Source organism: Blennius ocellaris, assembly GCF_963422515.1.
Source record: "Blennius ocellaris genome assembly, chromosome: 15".
In the NCBI taxonomy this organism is placed as follows: Eukaryota; Metazoa; Chordata; class Actinopteri; order Blenniiformes; family Blenniidae; genus Blennius; species Blennius ocellaris.
The window spans coordinates 2,686,242-2,712,172 of record NC_137664.1 but is presented as its reverse complement, the minus strand read 5'-3'; the positions used below and the strand labels follow the sequence as shown (position 1 = coordinate 2,712,172).

The 25,931-nt window shown below is 44.9% G+C and overlaps 2 protein-coding genes across 2 annotated transcripts in view; one reads left to right on the top strand and one right to left on the bottom strand.

Moving 5' to 3' along the window:
- Positions 1-1,910: 1,910 nt before the first annotated feature.
- camsap1a (calmodulin regulated spectrin-associated protein 1a) lies at positions 1,911-22,040 on the top strand (the record flags this gene model as incomplete). Its single annotated transcript, XM_080509876.1, is given in 19 exon segments — positions 1,911-2,124; positions 8,829-9,091; positions 11,884-12,045; positions 12,162-12,242; positions 13,048-13,107; positions 13,476-13,617; positions 13,743-13,882; positions 13,976-14,072; positions 14,175-14,301; positions 15,733-15,818; positions 16,130-16,214; positions 16,303-17,362; positions 17,364-18,515; positions 18,614-18,750; positions 18,835-19,043; positions 19,192-19,279; positions 19,374-19,495; positions 19,617-19,735; positions 21,720-22,040. Coding segments are annotated over 19 exon segments (4,635 nt in total). The 3' UTR covers positions 22,011-22,040.
- Positions 22,041-22,997: 957 nt separating this feature from the next.
- Positions 22,998-25,931, bottom strand: part of kcnt1a (potassium sodium-activated channel subfamily T member 1a) — a gene marked incomplete at both ends in the record, with an annotated part of 48,981 nt that continues 46,047 nt past the window's right edge. Inside the window, 1 exon segment of the mRNA XM_080509873.1 lies at positions 22,998-23,034. Within this exon segment, the coding sequence (XP_080365999.1) occupies positions 22,998-23,034 (37 nt within the window).

Sequence of the window (25,931 nt, the reverse complement as noted above, 5' to 3'; positions counted from 1 at the left end):
TTAAATTTAATTACATTTTTTTTGAGTAAGCCATGTGAGATCAGGTTGGATATGTTTAATGGAAAGAGTCTGTTGTGTCGCAGTCTCCCCATCTGAAATATAAACGGAGCATTGTCGCCCTCTTCTGGGTAAAGACACAGCATTCAAGGCTTCAATCATCCATCCATCCACCAGGATGGCTTTAAATTCTAATTCTAATCTTTTACCAAAACCTGTGAACCAACAGAAAATCATCTGAGTGTGATTTTTATTTCTATAGTTTTCAGCCCAATTATCAGGGACGTTACAAAAAAAGGCATTTAATTAACATGTCAAAAGTGTGTCAGTTTCTATGTAAAGCCACTGGATTAATTATGTTCAGATCTGCAATCCTGTTTATTTGAAGGCTCTTTTTTTTCTTGTTTGCTTTAAAAAAAAAAAAAAGAACATTGCATCCTGACAGTTGCTGCACAATTCAACTTCACCGCTCCTGACGAGGCTCATCCACATCTCATCAATTTTAATGTCTGGGAACACCATATATAATTCTCAGTTTTCGTTCAATCAAACATCATAAAAAGGCATAAAAAGTAGATATCTGCTGTCCATTGAACGCAGTTCTGAGCAGGCGAGTTTTACATAATATACAATTATCAATTTTAGCCCAAAGGGTAGTTGAATACAGGCAACGAAAACAATTAGTGACTGAAGGATTCGGTTTCATTTTTGCAGAAGGCACATTTATTTTCAATTTCTAAAAAGTATAAATTTGTTTGTAGTTTTTTTTTGTTGTTGTTCTTTTTCTTTTCGTAATTTAATCAAATTTTGCATCAATTTTTTAATTTTATTTTTTTTACATAATGAAAACAAATTTTTTTTGTTCTTCCTCTGGTGTTATTTTACGATGACATCATGACGGACGCCGTGTCACACAATAGAATCCACACTCAAGCATCGCCCCCTGCAGGCCGGCAGCGAGGTACTGCAGGCGGCGCTGACACCGGACTGGAATTATAGCAGCCGTCCCCATAGAGACAGCCTCCGACAAAAAAAAAACGTCCGTCAGAGCGGATAACAAGCCTGGGGTTTTTTTTGGTTTTTTTTTGGAGGCACCCTTATATTCCTGGAAATCAAAACTTCGGGATGTTTTCCAGCCGGATATTTCTCCTTCTTATTGGATTAGCGAGCCGCCGCCAGCAGCGGCAGCAGCAACCCGCCGCAGCTTGATCCTGACAGGCCGGAGATTTGGGAGGAGTCCGCCTCTCCGTTCACCGCTCGCTGCAGCCAAAGCCCAGCATGTCAGCCTTCTAACAACACACCCATCCAGCTTGGGACTCAAATGTGCTCTTAGAGGTGAGTCTTTGTTTGTTTATTTGTTTTGGTTTTATTTACCCCCCCACCTTGGCGGTGTTTGTACGCGGCTTTAGCTAGCTAGCTCGGTCCATAACAGCAGATTATAATCTGTCACGTTCAGGTGGGATTTGATCGTAATTTAAGATCAGATTCTGTGCGTGAGGGACTCAAATCAGGAACGTGCAGTGACAGTTACGTGCATTGTGAATGACAAGCTCCATCTATAAAGGTGATGGGTTATCTTCATCATCATCATCATCATCATCATCATCTGCAGCCCTGCTTCTTCTTCTTCTTCTTCTTCTTCTTCTTCTTCTTCTTCTTGTTCTTGTTCTTCTTGTTGTTGTTCTTCTTCTTCTTCTTCTTCTTCTTCTTGTTCTTGTTCTTGTTCTTCTTCTTGTTCTTGTTCTTCTTGTTCTTGTTCTTCTTCTTGTTCTTCTTCTTCTTGCTCCATACAACAGATGATGTAATGCTGTTTTTTTGTTTTTTATTTTGTGTGTGTGTGTGTGTGTGTGTGTGTGTGTGTGTGTGTGTGTGTGTGTGTGTGTGTGTGTGTCTCCTATCTTTCTCCTCACAGGATGGAGGTGAGTGCTGGCAGGACCAGCACCCGGAGGAGAGCAGCAGCAGACGAGGATGAGGATGGTGGAGGAAGAGGAAGAGGGGGAGGAGGAGGAGGAGGTGGAGGAGGTGGTGGCGTGGAGGCTCAGGTCGTACCTCTGGAGTTGTACGACTCGGCGAGGGCCAAAATAGACGCAAATCTCCGCTGGCTGTTCGCCAAGGCCTTTGGTATAGGTGAGGATTTCCTTCCCCTTTTTAAATCAGCCGGGCTGCACACACACACACACACACACACACACACACACACACACAGGGCTGGTCTTTATTCACCTGCAAAACGCTTGTTTTGTGGAAACGTTCCGGCCGAGAACACAAACGTTTAAACGTAGACTTCGCCGTCAACCTGTTTGGAGTCGATTTTCTGTGATTATACGTCCCTAAATCAGTGAAACGGAGGAGGAAATGGACAATGTGTTGTGATTTTCTGACATACGAGTTGTATCAGAACGATAGAAATGGACAAAAGTGATTTACCTTTTACAGTATTATTACGTATTCCTTACAGGGGGTTGTATTTTATTCCTTTGTTGTGGCTCCGAGTACCCCAGGCATGACTGCGAGCTCAACATTAAGTAAATTTTAATGAAACCTTCTGGTGTAAAATACGGTGAAATGAACCTCTATTGCATGTTTTTTTTTACAAACACACCTTCATTATTGTCTCTGCAGTGTCGTCGGGCGAGTCCGGAACATTGAGTTCATTAGAAACGTTATTGAAGACCTTTATTACTCATTCTAATGTCTAAAATGTAAATGTACCGACACATTTATTTATTTATTTTAACCAAACATCTATCAATATACGCTAGATTTCCATTGAAACTTTTGAAACATTGAGCTATTCCTAGGTTATTTAGTGAAATCAATAGTCATCACGTAACCCTGATGCAATTAATAATAAAAAATAACTATTAAGCAGTGATTTAAACATTACTTTTTGCATGGCGTTTTGTGTTTATTAATTCAATTCAATGCAATTCAACTTCATTTATATAGTGCTGAATACAACAAGATCATCTCAATGCACTTTTACAGGCGACAAGCGACTTTCTTTCTTTTTTAACAGTAGAATAAGAGAATCATAAGCAGAATTAAACAAATGTACTCACAAAAACGTGCTGATACATCGGCAGAGCATGCAAACTCTTCTATATATTCTCCGCCGTGTCATCGTCCATTAGTCGGCGAGATTGATGGAAAATGTATTTGCGGCTGCAGCAGAGGACCGATGCTGGGAAACTTTTAGGGCCTGTCCGTACGCTCAACCCATTGATCTAACGACGGGGTGGAATGGAAGAGCCTTTATTATCGCCGTGCGGACGGAATTTCGGGAGACGTCACAGACGAGTCGACGTTATGAGAAAACGCGCGCAGTCGTTTGCGGTAAAATCCGACGTTTACGGGGGGGTTTAAAAAAAACAAAACAATTTGGAAGTGTGGTTTTGGCACAGGGGTCGATAGAACTCACGCTGGAGTGTTTCCTGCTTGTCGAGTGAGGATTCAGGCCGTCATCCGGCGATGAGGCTTTTTACACACAGGTCACTTCTCCTGCCAGCGCCGATGAGGGCGGAACATTAAACATGAACTGATGGCTCCGCTTGGATAGGGTGTGTGTGTGTGTGCGTGTGTGTGTGTGTGTGTGTGTGTGTGTGTGTGTGTGTGTGTGTGTGTGTGTGTGTGTGTGTGTGTGTGTGTGTGTGTGTGTGTGTGTGTGAATGTCTGGAAGTGACTCCCGGAATGTGGGTTTTTGTGTCACTGGCTGGCTGCTCTCTGAGGAGTGTGAGCAAGACGTCAGCTGAACCGGTCATGCAAAAATATTTGTGTGTGTGTGTGTGTGTGTGTGTGTGTGTGTGTGTGTGTGTGTGTGTGTGTGTGTGTGTGTGTGTGTTTCTGACAAGGAGGCATCGGCAGGAAAAAGCAATTATTTGCTGAACGAGTGCTTCTAAATCCTCTCAGCCTGAAAACAAACTAACCAAACAAAAATAAAAGGATGTCGTAATAATTTCTCGAGTTAAAACGTATGAAATCAACGATCCAACGCGAGGCGCTACGTCACCGGTGAGCAGCGGACGACGCTCGGCTCATGTGATCAATCCCACGATGCTTTGCACTGCGGCTCGCTCTGCGACGACGCCACATTCCATTTTCCCACTCGAAATGATCCGGGGTCTCTTTTGAAGATGCAGACGTTCTTGTCGTCTCACGACGCGATCGGGAAGAGGCTAGTCGTCCGGCGTCGGAGCGGGAGGCGTGCAGGGGTTCCTGCACCAAAAGACCCCGGGGCGGCAGCAAACATCTGCACAGCCGCCACATTAAACCCCTTTGTGATTTCAATCTGAAGTGTTTACGTGACGCCATCGTAATCGGATCAGCGTTTAACTGGATTACTTATTGGCCGTGGAACCGCGGCCGACAGGTGTAATAATAGCAGACAAAGAAAACGACGTCGAAAACCTCAGAGGAGGTGGAGCAGAGACACTGAAGTCATCTTCACTGTCGTGGTTTTATATCTTGAAAGGTTTTGAGGGAAGGTTCATTATTAATGGAGTTTGAAGAAACATCAAAGTGTTTCATAAACGCTGTAATGGAAAAAAAAACCTCACGGCCTTTTTGTTGTTTTCAGGTTTAAAAACAAAAGCGTTACTGTCGTATTTCCCAACATATCAAAGGTTTTCCATCGAATTGGACAAGTTTTTAATCCTAATTTGAGTGATTTCATGAGGTGATTAGTTGTTGTTTTTTTTTTTAAACATATATAAACATAAATACAAATCAACTTTATATTAAACTTTATATTAAACCAATATTAAACTTTATTTTTTTGTCAGTGAAATTGATGCCTTAATTAGAAAAGCCATCATATCATCAGAATAACATTAAGCTTTCCTGCTTAATTAGGATTTATGAAAAAAAAAAAAAAAAACTAGTAGGATGTTTGATTGTTAAAGTAACTGAATTCATTAAAATGGATCATTTGTTCACAAGCTAGAAACTAAAGCTTCACTGATGAATTATTACCGACACTAAAACGATAGGTGCAATGAAATTCTGCAAGGCATAAACATGAAATCTGCATTTTTCTTATGTAATTATTATAGACGATACAAAGGAATAACAACACAAAAAAAAACATTTAGTACATTATTACATTTTGCACTGTTATTACATAATGTGGCTCTACACACCTAGCTGTTGTTCGTTATTACAAAATGCGGTGTTATTACATAGTGAGTTAAAATCTATTCGATTGTTACCTATTGCAGGGTTGGTGTGTGGGTGGGGGTGTGTAGGTGGGTGTGTGTGTGTGTGTGTGTGTGTGTGTGTGTGTGTGTGTGTGGTTGGGTGTGGGTGTGTTTCTATTTTATTTCAATTTCTCCCTATTTTTATTTTATGTGAAGCACTTTGAGTTGCATGTTTTTTATTTCTGCATGAAAGGTGCTCTATAAATAAAGTTTGATTTCATTTCATTTATGAACATAATGCAGTGCCACCCCCCCCCCCCCCCCCCCCCCAGCTTTACAGCTTCTGGATCAGGTGGATAATTAATATGCAATAACTTGGATAAGAGGGGAGAATAGCCCTCCTCTCTCCCTCCTCCTGGTGTCAGGGACTATCAAACCACCCAGTGAGTGAGTGGAATGGACAGAAACCCGCCCCTCCGCCTCTGGCCACGCTGGCATTCCCCCCCCCCCCCCCCCCCCCCCCCCCCCCCCCATCACCCGTCTCCACGGCAACCGGGAGAAGATGAAGGGCAGCGTAAGCAGAAGACTTGGCTGCCAGGAAAGCAAAAGCCATCCAATCAGAGCCAGAATAGTGGAGAGTGAGCGGTTCGGTCACAGGAAGTGATGAGGAGGAGGAGGAGGAGGTGGAGGAGGAGGAGGAGGTGGAGGCGCCTCGGCAGAGAGAAGGGCGGGGGCTGCACGGAGACCTGGTGGGGTGTTGTGCTCTGGCGCTCGTCTCACGTTCCTGGTTTAGCAATTTTCAAAACAGCTCGTGAAGTGTAGGAGTCCGAGTTTGGACTTTTGATTAAAACATCACTTCTTCACTGGTATTTAAGCAAAAAGTCACTCCAGGTTATTATCGCAAATAACAAACAGTCTTTAAACGGTCATGACGCTTAATTCTGCCTTTTCATTTCTCGTCTCTCAGATTTTTATTCTTTGTTTTACCAGAAAAAACCTTGTTGAGGTGAATAAAAAGTATCTTTTTCAAGAGTGTCCTGGCCAATTTATCACCATCTACCTCCTCTCCTCTGAACATTAATCTGCTATTTATCTAATTAACTGAGATACTATATCTTAGATTCAAGGAGTGAGACGAGGAGTGGCTTTAAGTTGTTGTTTTTTTGCATTAAAATGGGCTTTATTGTGAGATCGTACTCACGTTGGGTCGTAGTTATTTGGTTCTTATATATAGAAAGACGTTTTCATTACTTCTGCTGTGCACCACAACAGAAGACAAGCATAATATTTTAAATTTATACGTTTATTATGTCACTGTTGTACCAGTCCGGCCCACTCCAGATGAAATCGGGCCACGAGAATATATTGGATGTTCATTTGTTATTAATGTTCGACTTTTATGTTGGAAAACAATCACAAATATGTACAAAACGTCTCCATTGTGTACATATCTATTATTATTATTATTAGTATTATTATGGGCAGTGAAAGTTGAACGCTGAAGGATTTTCACCATAGTCCTGCTGCCTGTGAGGCTTTTCTCCGCGTTTGAGACGTACATTTATTCCCCCTCTGCTTCGGAGTCGGACGAGGAGATCGATTCTCTTCTCTTAGATCTGCGTCGACGCCAAAGAGTCCAGAGCAGCGGTGGCAAAGTCATTTCAGTCGAGGGGCCACATCAACCGGATCTGACCTCTGGAGGGCCCAACAAGTCAAACGTAACACATTAAACGGCAGATCTGGACAAATGTCCAAGTATTTCCTTCTTTTGATCCTTTTGTAACTGCAAGAATTTGCCAGTCTATTCTGAAATATACATATTAAAGTTAATCAGATATTGTTATATTTGCAAAAAAAAAAAACCCAAACCCCTCAGTCACCTATAGCTGGATATCGTATTTTTATTCAGGATTAAAACAATTTTTTGGGGAGTTTGAGACATTTTTTTTGAGTTTACGTGTCTAAAGTATCACTTCACATAAATTGGACACCTTTATTGTGAAAGGTGTTGTGTTATGTGACCTCCACAGACGCAGTAATTCATTCTGACCAAGGGCGGTTTTGACTGTCATTTTTGCCAATCTAGTGTTTTTTTAGATCGGGCTCTGTCAGTTTTCATATTTATACTTTAAAAAAAAATTAAAAATCACACGGCGGGCCGGATTAGAGCCTCTGGCGGGCCGCTTCTGGCCCCCGGGCCGCATGTTTGACACCCCTGGTATAGAGCATAAACACTGGAAACAACCTGTCCGGTACTTCCTCCCACGTGTTCCCGCTAAAGTACCGGTACTTCCGTTTACCGTGCTTTAACGGCGTGACGTCGAGTCGGTTCACTTCATCGTAGATCAACTTGTCGTCGCTCTACAAGTTTTAATCCGTCGGATAAAAAAACGTCCTGATCTAAATCCGGCCGGAGAGAAACTTGGAGCTAAATTTCGTGAGTGCTTTGCGGCCTTAACGTCGGATTAACCTGTCCGAGGCCTATAAAAAGAGCCTTCCTCCTCCTCCTCCTCCTCGTCTTTCTCCTCCTCCCATCGCTTGTACCCTCGATCAAGGAAAACACCGTCGGCTTAACCGCCGCCGCTAAGTCCTGCGAGCTCATTGGCTTAAAACCTCCAGGTCCAGCTCGCCGCTCCCGCCGTCTCACCGCCGACGGATCTAATTGTGTCCTGAGACTTTCTCTTGCGCAACGAGAACGAGACACGTGTCGGAGCAAAAAATAACTCGAGGTGTTTTGGTGATTTTTTTTTTTTTTGCGAGCGGAAAAACAAACGCACGGCGACGTTAAATCTCGTTTTTACCAACTTCTCATGTGTAATTTGGCGACCCTCTGCCACAATTACAATTACAAACAGTAGTTGATGAAATGTCGTAGCACGCTATATGTATGAATTTATGTATAGTTTGTTATATTCTGCTGGTCTGTGGAAGTTCCGATCTTTCGTTAGCTAGTTTTTTTTAATTCAGCTCCAATTTGGTTTGTTGCTTCAGCGAAGGGATAATCTTTATTTCTCTTTTTACAGATTCATTTCTCTCGTTTCGGTGGATCGCACTGCCTTTCTCTATCCAATCGAGTTGCAACTAATGATTATTTTGCCAATCGATTAATCTGTAGATTAATTTTTTTTTTACGATTATTCGATTAAAAACAAACATTTGTTTCCCACCCCGGTAAGGAATTAAGAGAATTGTGCCGTCTACAGCATTTTATGACATTTTCTTTGTTGATAAAACACAGTTCAGAACAAAACAATGATCTTAATTGAAGCTTAATTTGTAATAACTTGAAACATATATAAACCGCTGTCCCAAACTGGAGTTAGTTTGCAGATCACGCGTCATTTTTGTAGATTTAGTGTGAAGCGCTGGAGGATACTCGATACTGACTGATTAATTAAAAATAAAGTTAACCAATTAATCAATGGCTTAAATTAGTTCATAAGAGGTTTTAATCAATTAGTTATTTCAGTCCCAGTTTTCTTTGCAATTGCAGGCGCTATTAAATATATATATTATATACAATCTTTGAATTAATTATACTCTTTTAATGTAAAAGCTTCAAGGAGTTATGTGACATCAATTAATTAAAGAGGATGATGATTCTTTGGCGCCCCCCTGTGGTTGGGACTCACTGGTCGACAAGACCAAAAAAACAAAAACAAAAAACAAACGATATGTCATTATTTCTTCGTCTAGATCACATCCCTCCGGACCTGCGAGATCCTTTCTACACGGACCAGTACGAGCAGGAGCACATCAAGCCCCCCGTCCTCCGCCTGCTGCTGTCCGGGGAGCTCTACTGCCGCGTGTGTGGCCTCATCCTCCACGCCGAGCAGGCCGCCTCGCTCCAGAGCCACCAGTCCGTCATCCAGTCGCTGTCCAGGAGAGGCATCTACGTGCTGGAGGCCGACGACACGCTGGTGTCCGACCTGGACCTCGGCTCCTCCCCCATCAAAATGGTTGGTTCGTGGCGTGGGTGGGATAGTTTGGAGGATTTCGCTGAGAAAAAAAAAGGGAAGCGGGCGGCTGATTTATTGGACTTTTTTTTTTTATTGGTTAATGCCGATGCACAGGTGATGCGTTCAGGTGCGTCACGTAATTCCGACCTGCTGACCGTTCAGTCTCGACAGAGGAACGTCTTTCTCCTCGGAATCACGATCAGCAAATCACCGATAAAGTACTAGTAGACCAACAGAGATAAAAAAACACTCAGTATTTTTTGTTTTTACTGTATATGCACAAGTAGTCTGGAAATTCCATTGTAATTTATCCTCCATAAACACATGATGCGATTGTATTGGGGATCCCTTACAAGTACGAGTACTCTGTGCAGAATCAGACCAGATACTAGTATCGGTACTCTGTGCAGTGTTGGACCAGTTGTTGGTATTGGTACTCTGTGCAGTATCGGACCAGATACTGGTATCAGCATTCTGTGCAGTATCAGACCAGATACTGGTATCGGTACTCTGCGCAATATCGGACCAGATACTGATATCGGTACTCTGCAGTATCGGACCAGACACTGGTATCGGTGCATCCCTAATTTTTCTCATATTGCACGTGTTTACAGATTTTTGTGCCAAAGTTGTTGTACTTTTTTGTGATTTACCATGATTCAACCCAAATCCTTCTTCTTCATTTTTATTTTTATATTAAAAGCCAAAACAACCTTGTATTTTCCAAGAGTTGATATCGATCCAATAAGCGTCTACAGAGCTGTCATGTAGTGACAAACCTAACGGTGAAAGTTTATGCTTCTCAACAATTGATGTTAATAATTGATATTAGTTTTATATATATATTAACAATAACAATATTAACCCGAACCAAAAAGCACATTTTCACGTGGGGCGTTCGGGTCAATCGTTCAAGAAATATTCAGTGTTTTTGTGAATTGTCCTTCAGTAGTGTCGCCCAGTGAAGCGTCAACCCACACAGCCGCCATCTGGTACGGCGAGCTAATGCCACTTTGCCTTCCCGCAGCCAAACGTGCAGCGGGGAGTCTCGGGATAAATAGATAAATAATGCACCGACTGTGGGTTCGACCGTTCTGCAGGTTTTTAGCGTCTGTGACTAAATCATTCATGAGGCAGGACGAGCCGGCGCCTCGACGTTTTGGCATATTTAGTAGGAAGTCTCCGCTGACAGGTTGATTCATGTTAATCTCTCTTTTCAAAAAACAGCTGTTCAACACAGTCGTGTTTTTTTAACTGGCTGGAAGTAAACCGTCCGTCCTCATGAGGTGAAAAATATTAACTATTTCAGTTTGTAACCTTGTGACCTTCTGCATTTATTGCAGTTATTCTGGAATATTACTCTTCAAATTCTTCAAAAATATGTCTATAGAACTTGATTGGCTTAATTTGGATCTGGTAAAGTTTTTGTTTTTTTTGTTTTTTTTAAGCAGGAATTTCAAACAAATTTTTATTTTAGGTGCCAGAATCAATTTTAGATTATAATTTTAAAGATTGTCCTTGTGGTGCAGAGTATACCTGATGAAAATGAGTATATTTTTCAATTATTATCAAAAATGAATACTATCTCAACATAAAGCCAATTATGATGAAAGCAAAATAATAATTAAATTCTAGTTTGTCATCTTTCACGGCAGCGTCACCGACATCTCAGCATGTTGATTAAAAAAAAAAATGTCTTTGGAATTTTCACAGTTTGCTTCCCGAGCCCCGCGTCTGACGGGGAGACGTGGAGACTTTAAAGACGAGATCTTAATTCTGAACGACACTTAAAGGCCTAGTGAAATGTAAAACACTACTTTGCAAAAATCGATAGTTGGGCTACTACTTCTAAGGTTTCTCCGACTCTGCCCCACCACTGTTGTCGCATAACAAAGTTATTTGAATTTTGAATCTCCAGCCGAGGAAGTCGGGGGGAATCCTTCTTCTTCGTGGGCGTGACGTCAAGAGTTGTGCAGATCTCGATCTGTTGTGTTTATATTGGCTTGTTTCCCTCTTAAATATCGAAGTTTTAACAGCGTTTTGAAGTTATAGTCGGCGTTTTATGAGCCTTGACGAAAGATTGAGCCTGGAAGAGACTGAGAGAGGAGAAAAGGCGCACAGGCGGTGGGAGCGGCTAGCTCGGGTGGCTAGCTCGGGCGGCTAGCTCGGGCGGCTAGCGGGAGCCGCTAGCTCGGGTGGCTAGCGGGAGCCGCTAGCTCGGGCGGCTAGTAGACGATCAAGTATTACCTGGACTCATCTTCGGTGATTCCACACAGTCAGAAAAGCGATTCGACGTGTTGGATCCAGGAAGCCGGTCGTTCTGCCAAAAGTCAGGAGCGTCAAAGCCTCAAAGCCTCAAAGGTGAAAACTGGCGGCTGCTGAGGCGAGGAGACGAGGAGACGAGGACGAAGCGTCTTCTGCTTCCTCAAACATGTTCCAGACGGGGTCACCGATGGCAGAACGACCCTTCTGTGTTTTCTTCATCAATCACTGGGTTTGAAATGATGATGATGATGAAATATGGTTCAATTCAGCCTCTTCGTCGTCAAAACTCTGATCCTCCATAATGTAAACACAACTTGGGCGTGTGCACAACTCGTGACGTCCCAGTATTATTGTCAGAAGCTCCGCCCAGCAGCGAAAATAGCGCCGTTTATCGGCTATTTTCTCGCAGATTGCCGTGTTTTAACGTTTTACCCTCGGGTCAGTTAGCATAAAAAGGGTTAGGGTTAGAGCCAACGGTTCACTGGTGGAAGCGTCCGAATGTAACGGAGAGCCTTGGACTCTTCCAGAGCTCTCACATCCACCTCATCGACGCCCTGATGGCGGCCTACACGGTGGAGATGATCAGCATCGAGAAGGTGGTGTCCAGTGTGAAGAGGTTCTCCAACTTCAGTGCCACCAAGGAGCTTCCCTTCGACCTGGAAGACGCGGCGGTCTTCTGGATCAACAAGGTAACGAAGCCGAGTCGCTTCCTCCTCCTCCTCCTCTTCCTCCTCCTCCTCCTCCTCCTCCTCCTCCTCCTCCTCTTCCTCCTCCTCGCTTTGACGCTCCTTGGCGTTTCCTTCAGGTGAACCTGAAGATGAGGGAGATCACAGAGAAGGACTGTAAAATGAAGCAGCATCTGCTGGATTCGCCGAGCCATCAAAAGGTGAAAACGTTTATTTATTTATTTATTTATTTATTTACTTTCTGTCTCTCCCTCTCTCTCACTGTCTCTCTCTCTGTCTCTCTCTCTCTCTCTTTTAGCTCATCATCTCACTCCTGCTTAAAAACGAGTCGTGTCGCCAGGACTATTTGCTCTGTATTGATAAGAATTCCGTCTTACGATACATTAAAGTAGTGTTTTTCAACTTTTTTTGAGCCAAGGCACACTTTTTTGTTTGGAAAAATCTGGAGGCACACCACCACCACCCGAAAATGTTAAAATGTTAAACTCTGTAGCCTCTATTAACAATATAAAGTCATTCTGTAGACCCTCTCTGCCCGTTACTTCCTGTTTCTCCTGCCCCCCCCCCCCTCTGCACCTCCTCCCAGATCACACAGGATCAGATGCGCCTCCTCTCTGAATCTGAATCCTTCCCCTTGTTGTCTCTCAAACCTTGACTTGTCCTCTTTGTGTCTTTCCCGTCCTGGTGGACACTAGTCTCCCTCCAAGTGGTATTGGAAGCTTGTACCTGTAAGTGGGATCTCTTGTACCGGTGAATGTTTCTGGTTTTTATTTTTTAAGTGAAGATGACACAGCACCCCCTAGTGGCGTAAAAAATAATAATAAAGAAGAAACAAGTGCACTGCACAACGCCCTCCCCCTTTTTCTTTTTCTTTTTTCTCTGTGCTTTTTGTATTAAATTCTCATTCTGGCATTTCAGCCTCATCCACGCCGCCTCCTCCTCCTCCTCCTCCTCCTCCTCCTTCTCCTCCTCCTCCTCATTCATTTCTCTCCTTTCCCTCACCAGCCTGACATACTGCATGCGCTGGCCCATTGCTTGTTGGAGCCTGTGGAGTTCTCTCATGTGGTAATGTACTCGTCATCCACCTTTATTTACATTTTTTTTTTTCCCTTTGTTTTTGACATTTCAAATCCGCTCTATTTGATATATATAGTCCCAAAGTCCTGCGTCGCCCCCCCCCCTGAACAGACCGACACATTCATGTGGTCACACGTCACCTGACCTTATACCGCATGCATAACAGGACAGGAAGCACCAGAGGCCAGCCACGTATAAGCAGTGTGTGTGTGTGTGTGTGTGTGTGTGTGTGTGTGTGTTAAAGGGAGGCCTATGAGAAATGAGTGATTGACTCGTCGCCCGTGACTCAGCCTAAAGTGGGCTCCTCTCTCTCTCTCTCTCTCTCTCTCTCTCTCTCGCTCTCTCTTGTTGCGTAGGTGCGTTACCGCCGGGATCACCTGTCGGGTCGCACGCTCCAGCACTTCCCGCTGCTGGACGACCTGCTGAAGGACGTGTCGGACGGCGCCGCCCTGCTGGCGGTCGTCCACTTCTACTGCCCCGAGCTCATCAGACTGGAAGGTACGGTAACGCCGGGGGGAATAATGCTTTAATGGGTTGTTTTTTTTTTTTTACTCTTTGGAGCCACGGTCCTCCACTAAACGGTTATTTAATATATAACCCCCCCCCTCCCCCCTCCCCCGCAGATATCTGCCTGAAGGAGATCCCCTCTATCGCAGACAGCGTCTACAACATTCAGCTGCTCAAGGAGTTTTCAAACGAGTACCTGAACAAGTGTTTTTACCTGAAGCCCGAAGACCTGTTGTACTCGCCCCTGGTACTGAAAGTGAGTCCGGTTCACGGAGCAGCAGGATCCCAGGGACGCCCGGTTCTCCGTCACGCCGCCGTCTTGACTCTCGCTTATTGGGTTTCCCCGCAGAGTAACGTGATGGTCTTCATTGCCGAGCTCTTCTGGTGGTTTGAAACGGTGAAGCCAGATTTCGTCCAACCGAGAGACCTCCAGGACGTCAAGGACGGTACGGAGCGATCCGGCGCTCGAGCCCGGAGAGAGAGAGAGAGAGAGAGAGACGCGTCCGTCCTAATAAGACGAGACGCTCGTCCGTGTCCTGTCGTTACAGTGAGGCTGCTGTTGCAGCCGAAGACGTCCCGATCCTTCGCCCCCGTCTCCAACGCCACCAAACGGAGCTTCCTGACCACGTCCAACTCCGCCGACGTTCTGACGGCGCCCACGAGCCCCGAACCCAGGTATGTGGCGGAAAACGCCACCGAGGGACACGCGGTCGTTACAACAGCCTCCAAAGAAAACAACGTTATGTTGTTTTTTTTGTTTTTGTTTTTTAATCAGCCAGGCTTTGTCTACTTCTATGGTTTTGTACGGTGGCCCTGAAGTGCAAACCACAACAACAAATCACTAAACACAACAACAAATTAAAAAACACAACTGCCAATTCAATAACACAACAACAAATTGAAAAACACAACATAAATTAATAAACACAACAACAAATGAAAAAACACAACATAAATGAAAAAACACAACAACAAATTCAAAAACACAACAACAAATTCAAAAACACAACGACCAATTGAAAAAGACAACATAAATGAAAAAACACAACAAATTGAAAAACACAACATAAATGAAAAAACACAACAACAAAATGGAAAACACATTTCTTGTTGTGTTTTTCAATTTGTTGTTGTGGTTTGCACTTCAGGGCCACCGTAGTTTTGTGCTTGTAAAACAAACACGGAGAACAGTAGTTTAATATATCCTCATATGAGCAGAGTAAAGAAACAAAAGAAAAGATGTCATATTCACCTTTACATTTCAATTTGCAAAATCTGTGTGAAAGTTTTGGCAATAAAAATAACAACAACAACAAAAACAGGCACAACAAACGTCCATGCTCACCTAAAACATTTAGTAGTTTTCCCAGCTGGGAGTTTCCATTATTTAAATATCATTTGTTTTGGGTGTGTGTGGTTTTATATTTTAGTGTTTTCTTTTTTCCTTTTGGTTTAAGTGGCAGAGGATGTCGAGTGAAACTAAAAAAGAATAAAAATCTGATCACATTATACATCAAAATATAGCTGCAGGCCTTGTACTTCAAATACTAATACAATTCCAATACAATTCCAATGGCCGTGGTGTACAGCCCCCCCCCCATTTCCATGGAGACAGAGAATTTGAGAACTGTTCATTGGCTCAGAGCGCCGTCGTCGTGGGAACGGAAGGAAAGTTTTCCATTTTCACTTGAAAACACTGTGTGAATGGAGTTGAAGCACAACTACGACATGACTTCTGGCAGTGGCGCCCCCTGCTGTTCCATTTACGCCACAGGCCGCAGTGGACAGCTTGAAGTGCAGCTGTTATTTTTTATTGGAAATTTGCCGACTGGTCCGTTTGGCGGCCGTTTCACGTCTGCGGTCGAGTTTATATAAGAAAAATAGCAAATACTTTCCGTACATCTTAACGCCGCGACATTAGAATACCATACTTGTGAAGGTATTTTCGATAAATATGCGTTAACCTCCCAAATGTCTAAAAAGAAATGTTTTCACGTTACAAAACCACAGTAACAATGTTTTTGCACGCTTGTTTATGATTCAACCTGGTGGTCTCACTTCACGTTTGGAGGAATTATAATTATATCTAAACTATTTGTCTTGCAGTGTCACGTCAGTTTCATCAAACTCATCTCAGGCCTTACTGCCCCTGAGACAAAGACAGCAGAAGGCGGTCGAGGAGGGCAGTTCAGGTAAAAATAAATAAAGTGTTCAGCGGTGTGAATAAAGACCAAAAAAGCACAAGATAATATGTTTACTGTAATTTTACATTCATCCCGACTTGAATAAACTCATTTTTACACGAGCCACGGCATCCGACCGGCCTCTTTGAGTGAAATTACCACATTTTCACGGGAATGTTTAGTGTCGTGACCTTTAAAATTAAAAATAATAAAAAAAAACTAAAAAAAAATCACACACATAATGAGCTTTTTTCTAAAGGTGATGAACCGACACTGATCTCACACATTTCCTAATACGAGTCATACGTTGTCTGGCGCAGAGGGCAGGACCAGGTCCGACTCCACCACGAGGACCGACGGGCCGTACCAGGGTTCTCTTCTGGCCCGGCCCGAGAGGAGGCCGAGGTGAGCGGCGTCGTGACGGCGGCGCGCTTCCTGCAATCGCCGTCAAATCAACAAATTGCGTAACTCCGCTTTCTCGCCCCCCCCCCAGGCCCGTCTCCCAGCCCGCGCCCTACGCCCTGCACCTCGGGCTGGAGGAGGACGCGGACGGCGTCAGCCTGGCTCGCTCCATCAGCAAAGACAGCTTGGCGTCCAACGTGGCGAGCGTCACCCCGAGGCACAGGCACGGCCCGGGCCCCCCCCAGCACCGCCTCAGCGGCCAGAGCCTGCTCAGCCACATGCGCATCGAGGACGAGGAGGAGGAGGTGGAGGAGGAGGAGCTGGTGGCCGTCGTGCACCCGTCGGCGTTTGCCCGGCGCCGCGTCGGGAGCGACATGGAGCAGGACGAGCTGGAGGTGCGGCACGCCGCCGCCGCCCCCAGGCTCTCCTCCTGCCTCGACACGGCGCCCTTCGCCGTGGACCGTCCGGCCGACGGCTACTACCTGGAGCCGCTGCTGCCCGCCGCCTCCAAGCCGGCCAAAGAGAAGAGTGTCAGCCTGAACAAGCAGGAGGAGAGCGGCGAGGGCCGCCGTTGTGGAGCGAGGCGGGGGGCCGCCGGCCGGGGCTCCTCGGCGCCCGGCGCCCCGGCGGGTCCCTCGCAGCCTCAGGGCTTCTTCCTCCACCTGTCGGAGGACAGGGACGGCGACAGTCCGTTCTCCTCCGTGCTGGAGCCGGGGCCCGACTCCGACTCCGACATCGCCGACCTCGAGGAGGACGACGACGACGACGACGGCGGCGGCGGCGGTGAGCCGGCGAGGCGGGGGAGGGGCGGGTGCCTCGAGGACGGGGACCTCGCCGAGTTCGCCCCCGGGGACGGCGAGTCGGACAAACTGAGGGAGGACTCCAAGGTGAGCGAGCGCGGCGACAAGGAGGACGGCAGCGGGCGGTCCAGCCCGTGTCCCAGCACCGCCTCCTGGGCGAGCAGCTGCAGCGCGTCGGGCGCCGCCGGCGTCAAGATGACCAGCTTCGCCGAGAGGAAGCTCCTGAAGCTCGGCCTGCGCGAGGGATACTCGAGTACCAGCAGCTCCCAGAAGACCACGCCGGACGGCTCGGAGGCCGCGCCCTGCCCGCCCTGGCAGCTGAAGGGCGACGCGGCGGGTGGCGGCGGCGGCGTGGCTCGGGAAGGAGCCCGGCGCCGCGCTGGGGAGGAGCCTCGCGGCGGTCGGCCCCTCGGAGCTGCTGCAGCTCCACATGCGCCTGGAGGAGCAGCGGCGCGCGATCGAGTACCAGAAGAAGAGGATGGAGACGCTGTCCGCCCGGCAGAGGCTCAAGCTGGGCAAGGCCGCCTTCTTGAACATCGTCAAGAAGGGCGGCGGGCGGAGCGACACGCTCCCGCTGCCCCTGAAACACGAGTCCAAAGAGCCGGCGGCCGCCGACGGGAGCAGGGCGAAGGGCCCGGCCAGCAGGGACGACTCCTGCCTGGAGGCCCTCAAGCTGCAGGCGAGAGCGGAGGGCCGGGACAACAGGCTGTCGCCGGACAACGGCGCCGAGCCCGACCTGAACGAGTGCTCGCGCTCCATCGACCTGCTGAATGAGGCCATCAGCTCCATCCAGCAGCAGATGACGCAGCTGTCCTTCCGGCAGGGCCTCCTGATGAAGCACAACGCGGCGGCGCCGCCCCCGGACTCCGCCCAGTCGCCCCCGGACTCCGCCCGGTCGCCACTGCCCCCAGACTCCGCCCGGTCACCGCCGCCCCCGGACTCCGCCCAGTCGCCGCCAGACTCCGCCCGGTCACCACCGAGCACAACGGACCCGGCGTCCCCTACCTCAGACTCCAGGCTGTTCGCCGTTCACTTTGTGGACATCGGCGGCGGCGGCGGCGGCAGCTGCCCCGCCCCCGCTCGCCGGCCCCCCAGGCTCACCTCCAGCCACCGCGGCAAAACGTCCGAGCGCAGACAGAGCAAGGCGCCTCTCAAATCGAAGGCGGCGTCCGCCGAGCGCGCCGCGCCTCCGGTTCCGGCGAGCGGCGACCCGGAGGCGGCGGGGGGCGGCGAGAGGAGCGTTCAGAGAAAGTACACCTTCAAAGTTCACGACGCCTCCGGAGGGGGAGCCGGACGCTTCGGCGCGTCGCCGTCCCGGGACGAAGACGGAGAGGAGAGCGCGGCGCCACACTCAGGGAACGAGGCCGCCGGGGACGAGGGCTCCAAGGTCAAGGGTCAACTGATCGAGGTCGACCTGTCGGAGGTCACGGAGCCGCCGGACGACGACGCCGAGAGCGCGGCGGCGGCGGAGGGCGAGAAGAGCGTGCTGGGCTTCTTCTTCAAGGTGGAAATAAAGACTATTTTTCACTGTGGGTTGGTGAACCAGAAGTGATTTTATTTAATCAGAAGGATCTTTTCTTTTCTTTTCTTTACATCTTTTAGGACGACGAGAAGGCGGAGGACGAAATGGTGAAACGCCGCGCCGCCTTCATGCTCAAACAGCAGCGCAAAGCCGAGGAGACGAGGCTCCGCAAGCTGCAGCAGGAAGCCGACAGCGAGCTGAAGCGCGACGAGGCCCGGTAGGCGCCGGGCGCAGAGCCTCGGCTCCACTCGGCTGACTTTATTTGATTTTTTTGGGGTTTTTTTTCTTTTTCCTTTAAAAGGCGGAAGGCGGAAGAAGATCGCATTCGGAAGGAGGAAGAGAAGGCCCGTCGGGAACTGATCAAGCAGGAGTACCTGCGGCGGAAGCAGCAAGCCCTTATGGAGGAGCAGGGCCTGGCTAAGCCCCGCCCCCGGCCCAAATCCAGGAGACACCGGCAGAAGTCGCTGCACCGCGAGGAGTCGGCCGTCCTCTCCAAAGGATCCACCACACGTGAGATCGCATGCTCCCTCACGCATAACGTTGTTGTTCAGTGTACACACTTTGTTCTTCACCAGTGCTTTTTTTTAGCGAAAGTAACCGCAGAACCACACGTAACGAAGGACTACTGACGAATCCCCCCCCGTCTGTTTGTCTCCAGCCGATCTGAGCTGCAGCCATCGAGGGTCGACGCTGTCGTTGGCCACGGAGGTGGACAGCGTCCTCTCCGGGGAGGCGGAGTCACACAGGTGAGAGAGCGCCCAAGCCCCGCCCCATCAACAGTTTAAAAAAATAATAATTTGTGGCCAAAAGTGACCGTTCCGAGTCGTTTGTGTGTCGCAGGGCCGAGTCGGTGTGTTCCATGGAGACGTTCCCGCTGCTGAGCAGGACGTCCAGCAGGAACATGGAGCGGGACTGGGAGAACGGCTCCATCGCCTCATCCATCACGTCCACTGAATACAACGGTGGGGGAGGGGCTCCAGCGTCTTGACCTTTGCAGATGTTCAGAAATTACATTAAAAGCACTTAAAAAAGCTCTTTTTTTCCAAGAGGATCTGTTCTGATTTCTTCCTGGAAATCTTTCAGGTCCGAAACTCTTCAAGGAGCCGAGCTCCAAATCCAACAAGCCGATCATCATCAACGCCATCGCCCACTGCTGCCTGGCCGGAAAGGTCAACGAGGCCCAGAAGAACGTCATCCTGGAGGTCAGATTGTTGTTTTTAATGGACAGTCGTCCCTCATTTTTTTTAGCCTGGAACGTGTTATAGAGCCGACGCAGCAACAACGAGGCTTTGACCAGGTGTGGAGGAAAACATTGGAAGCATTTTTCAAAATAAAACTCAAAGGAACATATTAATTAAATGTACGTTTTCAAAATAAACCTCTCCAGACTGGATATGGAGGCTTGATATGAACTATTCACTGTTGTTGTAACGTCCACAAACGTATTCTCTTCCAGCTGAAGATTTAAAAGGAGTTAGGAGGGGAAAAAAAGGAAGAAAAAAAAAGAAGACCCTAAATAAATAGGATAAAAAAACGAAAGAAAAGATATGACCTTATTCCGGAAGTTTGCGTGGGCGGCCATGCGCGTAATCACACTTCCGGTTTAGCCCCGCGCTACTTGATTTGCAATACGAGTCTGTTTAATTGTTTCCCATTTAAAGCACAGTCACAAGTCAGCAAGATTACATCGCTGTGGTACGACATCATGGAGGAGAAGTAGGCCAGTGTAGGCTTTGTTTATTTGTACATTAAAATTCCTCCTCAGCTCCTCAGTGCATGTGTGGCGTCTTCCCATGTCGTTCTCTCCATGTTTCTGTGACAGACAGTGAAAGACAAGTAATTAGCAGAGTCAGAAAAACAAAGTTTTACAAATGGAAATACAATATAACAGACTATTGGTGCAACAGATGTGTCTGCCGATGCTTAAGAATCGCTTGACCGGCTGGAAGCTAACTAGTTAGCAACGTTAGCCTGTCGTCTCGACAAGCCAACACTGCCAACTCCGCGCTGCGGCACTATAATGACAGCATGTAGCACTGGACACACTCTGATTTAGACCGTAGTCTGTAATAAAATCACCTCTATATGGAATATTGTGTTTCCACACTTAAGAATCCTCCACATTGTTGCTCTTTGCTCTCCTCGTACTGAGCACACAGAAGGGAGGCGATCTGACCGGCAAACGGGCTCTATAAACACCTCAAAGTCGTTTTCAAACTGTCAACAGAAGCAATGCATCGTGTACTCGTCGGTGTACATGATCATAGCACATTTGACGCAAAATAACCTACCTTATGTGATATTTTAGACGCAAGTCTTCCCAGTAGTTCTCCGTAGAAATGAATGCGATTTCGCTGTAACCGGAAGTGCGTTTCCAACAGGAAGTGAGAGACAGAAGTAAAAGTGGGCGGGGCGGAATAAGAAAAAAGACCCTAAAAACCCCAAAAAATAAAAAAAAAAGGAAAGAAAAGATAAAAAAGAAAGAACAAAAAGAAAAAAGACCCTAAAACCCCCCCAAAAAGAAAAGAAAATATAAAAAAAGAAAAAAGACCATAAAACCCTTTAAAAAGGGGGAAAAAGGGAAAGAGAAAAGAAAAAAACAAAAGAAAGAAAAAAAGGCCGTAAAAAATAGGATAACAAATGAAAGAAAAGATCAAAAGAAAAGAAAACATACCATAAAACCCTGTAAAAAAGAGGGAAAAAAGGACCCTAAAAACCCCCAAAAATGTAAAAAAAAAAAAAGGAAAGAAAAGATAAAACATAAAGAACAAAAAGAAAAAAAGACCATAAAACCCTTTAAAAATTAAAAAAAGGAAAGAAAATAAAAGATAAAAATGAAGGGGAAAAAAGTCCATAAAACCCTGTAAAAAAAAGGGGAAAAAATGGAAGAAAAAAGACCCTAAACCCCCCCCAAAATTTTAAAAACGGAAAGAAAAGATAAAAAAGAAAGAACAAAAAGAAAAAAAAGACCATAAACCCTTTAAAAATAAAAGAAAAGAAAAGAAAAAAAAGACCGTAAAACCTTTAAAAAAAATTTTTTTTAAAGGAATAACAGTATTGGAAGTCGGAGTATTGGAAAAAAAAATATCTGCACAAGTTTTGATTTACACACTGTATTGATATCATTTCTTTTATTATCCACACACACACACACACACACACACTGACCGCCGCTCGTGCCAACAGGAGCTGGAGAGGTGCGAGTCCAACCACCTGATCATCCTGTTCCGCGACGGTGGCTGCCAGTTCCGCGCCGTCTACTGCTACTCGCCGGACACGGAGGAGATCGTGAAGTTCACGGGCACGGGGCCGCGCGCCATCGCCCGCAAGATGATCGACAAGCTGTACAAGTACAGCTCCGACCGCAAGCAGTTCAACATCATCCCCGCCAAGTCGGTGTCGGTCAGCGTGGACGCCCTGACCATACACAACCACCTCTGGCAGGTCAAGAGGCCCGGCAGTGCGCGGCGGAAGTGACGGGATTTTAAAAAAAAAAAGAAAAGAAAAGAAAAAGGACAGATTGTTGTTGTTGTTGTTGTTGTGTACTCCTGTTGGGCGGGACCCCATGAGAACACGGAAGAGAGAGAGAGAGAGAGAGAGAGAGGCTGGCGTGATTTTTGATAGCTTTGTATTCCGTAGGTGACGCCGATCGCGGGCTCTTATGTAGCAGAGACGGCAAAAAAACAACAACAACAACAAAAACAACAAACGGACCTTGGGAGACGATGAACTACTGAATCTACCGCAAACTACTGATACCAAGTGCAACTATCGCAGGCGGAGGTGGACTTTGTTATTTCAGCTCGGCAAAAACAAAACAAAACACAACAACATTAAACACAATAAAGTCCCTCCTGCTGTGAATAATCCAAACTGCACACGCAGAGGCTTCTTCAACTGATGGTACCTTTTATTATGAGGAAGGAGCTTTTTGTTTGTTTGTTTGTTTGTTTTTTTAAAACCTGAGGTACAGAATGGGTGTTAGTCAGTGCTGATGTCTCGTTTTCTATTTAGTGTGTTTGAGGATGTGTGAGAGTCTTTGTGCTCGGGATGGGGGGAGAGAGAGGAATACTCTGAATGTGTTCACGCTTTAAAACCTTTTTGTTTTTTTTGTTTTTTTATTTTGATCTGCTGCTGCTGCTACTGCTGTTGTGTCCCGGAGGACAAATAATTACACTACTGGGGGGTCGGGGGGGGGTTGTTCCAGAACATGATGCCACGTCAGTATAGCTTCGTCTTGTATTACTACCGTCATACGTCTGTATTCCAGCGCCGCGCGGGGACGTTCTGAGATCTCTGCCGGGCTCGTAGCGCTGAACCAGAACCACCGGACTGCTCGTTAACCGCTCACTGTACCATTTTAATAATCCCCCCCCCCCCCCCGTACTGACTGAGGCCACATTTACACGTACCTATTTTTACATTCCACCCCCTCCTCTACCTTTAAAAAACAAAAAACTTAATTTACACCTGTGTCAGAGCTGCTATGAGCATGCCAGGCCTGTAGGGGGCAGTGCAGGGAGAAGCATGACAGCCAATCAGAATCATGGGAAAAAAAACACGACAGTTTTCAGGAATCCTAGCTTGTTGGCGGGAGTCGTTAAAACGCAGAGAAATATCAGGTTTTCTTCCCCGACACCCGGGTACGTGTAGAACGTGGCCTGATCGTCAGCAGCTGGTTTAGACGATTTAATGGGGGGAAAAAAAAATCTGCACAATACTTGATTTTTCGTTTTATTTTTTCGCTGCATTTTGTACATTTTTTGGGGAAATAGTTTTCTTTTTGTACATGATGTACAAGTTAATGTTTACTTTAAAAAAAAAAAAAGCAGGCTCTATTTTATTTGGTTTGTTCTGTTACAGGCATTCGAGTTTCATTTCATTGTGTTAAATTCTATGTTTATTTATTTCAGAGATAATAAAAAGGTTACTAGCTATGTTTTCTTGCAAAAAAAAAAAAGTGTCTTTTTCTTTCTTCTTTTGTGTGTCGTGTTGTTTTTCCTGAGCTGCATCGTTTAATTCGACAGGAATTCCATTCGGAACGATTGACTCTCAAAAGGTCAACAGAAGAAAAAAAAAAAAAAAAAGTAGGAAATAATGAAAGTTTTCTGCTTGGAATCAGATGACTGATGCATTAAAAACTGAAATATAAACACCTCTGCAGCTCTTAAAAGTGGCCGTTTACAGGTCGAAAAGCTAAAATTGAGCCAAAGTGATGACAAACAAGGAAAAGAAAAATCAATTTCACTTGAAATTAATTCTGCAGCTGAGCAATAATTGTGACGGTCAGGATTTGCCCAGAGACCAAAGTTCAGACAGACGTGACGCAGACGGAGCAACAACCAGGAGGCGCAGGAGGCGGCCAATAAGAAGCGGCGGCGCCAGGTGACGACGATCAGCCCATCAGGGTCAGGTGAAACACATCAGCAGCAATCAGGACGCCAGCGGGGGGGAAAGGAGCACGCCGGGTGCTTGTTGGAAAAAAAAAGTCTAAATGGGGATTTGTATAGAAGCAATAGATTATTTCATAGAGGCGTAGTATATATAGTATGTTGTTTTTAAATGTTTGATATTGAGCAAAACGCCAATGTTACACAAAGCAAACTGACCTAAACCAAGGCCACGATTATTAATTATTTGGTATTTCACCTCTTAATCTAATGGCTTTATTTATTTATTAATTGTTTTTTGAAATTTACATCTTTACATATTTATTAAAATTTTTATTTTCATCTTTACATATTTATTTAATTACATATTTATTTATTTGTTAATTTATTTTGTTTTATTTTCATCTTTACATATTTATTTAATTACATATTTATTTATTTGTTAATTTATTTTGTTTTATTTACATATTTATTTAATCACATATGTATTTATTCATGCATTTCATTTTATTTACAACTTTACACATTTATTTAATTACATATGTATTTATTTATTCATTTCATTTACATATGTATTTAATTGCATAGTTATCTATTTGATTTTTATTTACACCTTTGCATATTTATTTACACATTTATATAAATAGTTAATACAACATTAACTGTGTAATAAAAAAGAAAAGCCATTCAAAAGTTTTAAAATAACTGCAAATAAATAAAGGTAAAGTAATTCATTCATAAATGTTCTAAATAAAAAAACTTAAATAAATAAATTTGATCAGTTTTTTAAAAAAAAATATTTTATCGAACTGTATTAATCCTAAACTATTATACAAGTAATTCAAGTAAAAAACAAACATTTTGAAGCACAAATGTCATGTTCAGACATTTATATTCCAAAAATATTACAAAGAGGTGAATAAGATCAAATAATTAAATATAAAATTAGAGATTAGAGTGCAAAACCTGGCTGTGAGGTCAGAATATAACATGTAAGGAAAAATCAAATCATCCAACAACTTGAAACCATTTTAACATTTTTTTTTTATTATTATTATTTTTGTATTTGATCCCACAATATGGCACTTTAATGTGCAAATCAGGTCGACTCAAGTACAAATAGTTTTAACATTCAAGTACATATAAAGAGTCGAACATCGCCGGGGGAAACAGATCTCAGTCCGACGGCCACAACCTTCAATCAATAAGCAAAGTCGCTGACTGAGCAATGCTGAAACTAAGGAGGGAGAGAGAGAGAGAGAAAAAGAAGAAGAAGACATTTTCTGATTACTAATATAGTACAAATCAAATAAATCCCTTGTGGCACAATACTGGATATACGGCGTGGCCTCATGAAAGGGTTCAACTAAGCTCGTCGGTGCTGAAACCTCCAGACTAAGAAACGCAGCGAACATTTACAGTAAGAAACCGCCGTCGACTGTACATGACTGACTATTGGAAAAACCTCTACAACCACTGCAAAACTAATTCTATTATGTTATTCAGCTAGAAAAAAAATTAATAAATATTAAGCTCTGAAAGCTTTTAATGCACATATTTTATTAGTGTTACTAAAGTCACGTAGTGCTTGAGGAGTCGAACGTGACCCGGTGGGGAAGGAACTTCAAACAAGAGAACCTGATTTGAATGTTTTACAAATAAAGAAATAAATACATACATAAATAAACTCGACCTTAAAATGCAAAAAAAACCTGAAAAAAGAACAAAAAAACTGAAAAAAGAGAAACATTATTATTTTAAAAAAAGAAGAAAGAAAGAAATAGAAAAAAATAATAGAGGAAGAAAAAAAGAGACAAATGACAAAACCCCTGAAAAAACAGAAAAAAATAATAAAAAAGATGAAAAAAGAGAAAAAAGAATAATAAAGGAGAAAGAAAAAAGAAAAAACAGAAAAAAGAAAAAACAGAAAAAAGAGAAAGAAATAATAAAAAGGAGAAGAAAAAAAGAAGAAAAAGAGAAAAATGAAAAAGGAGAAAAAAAGAAAAAG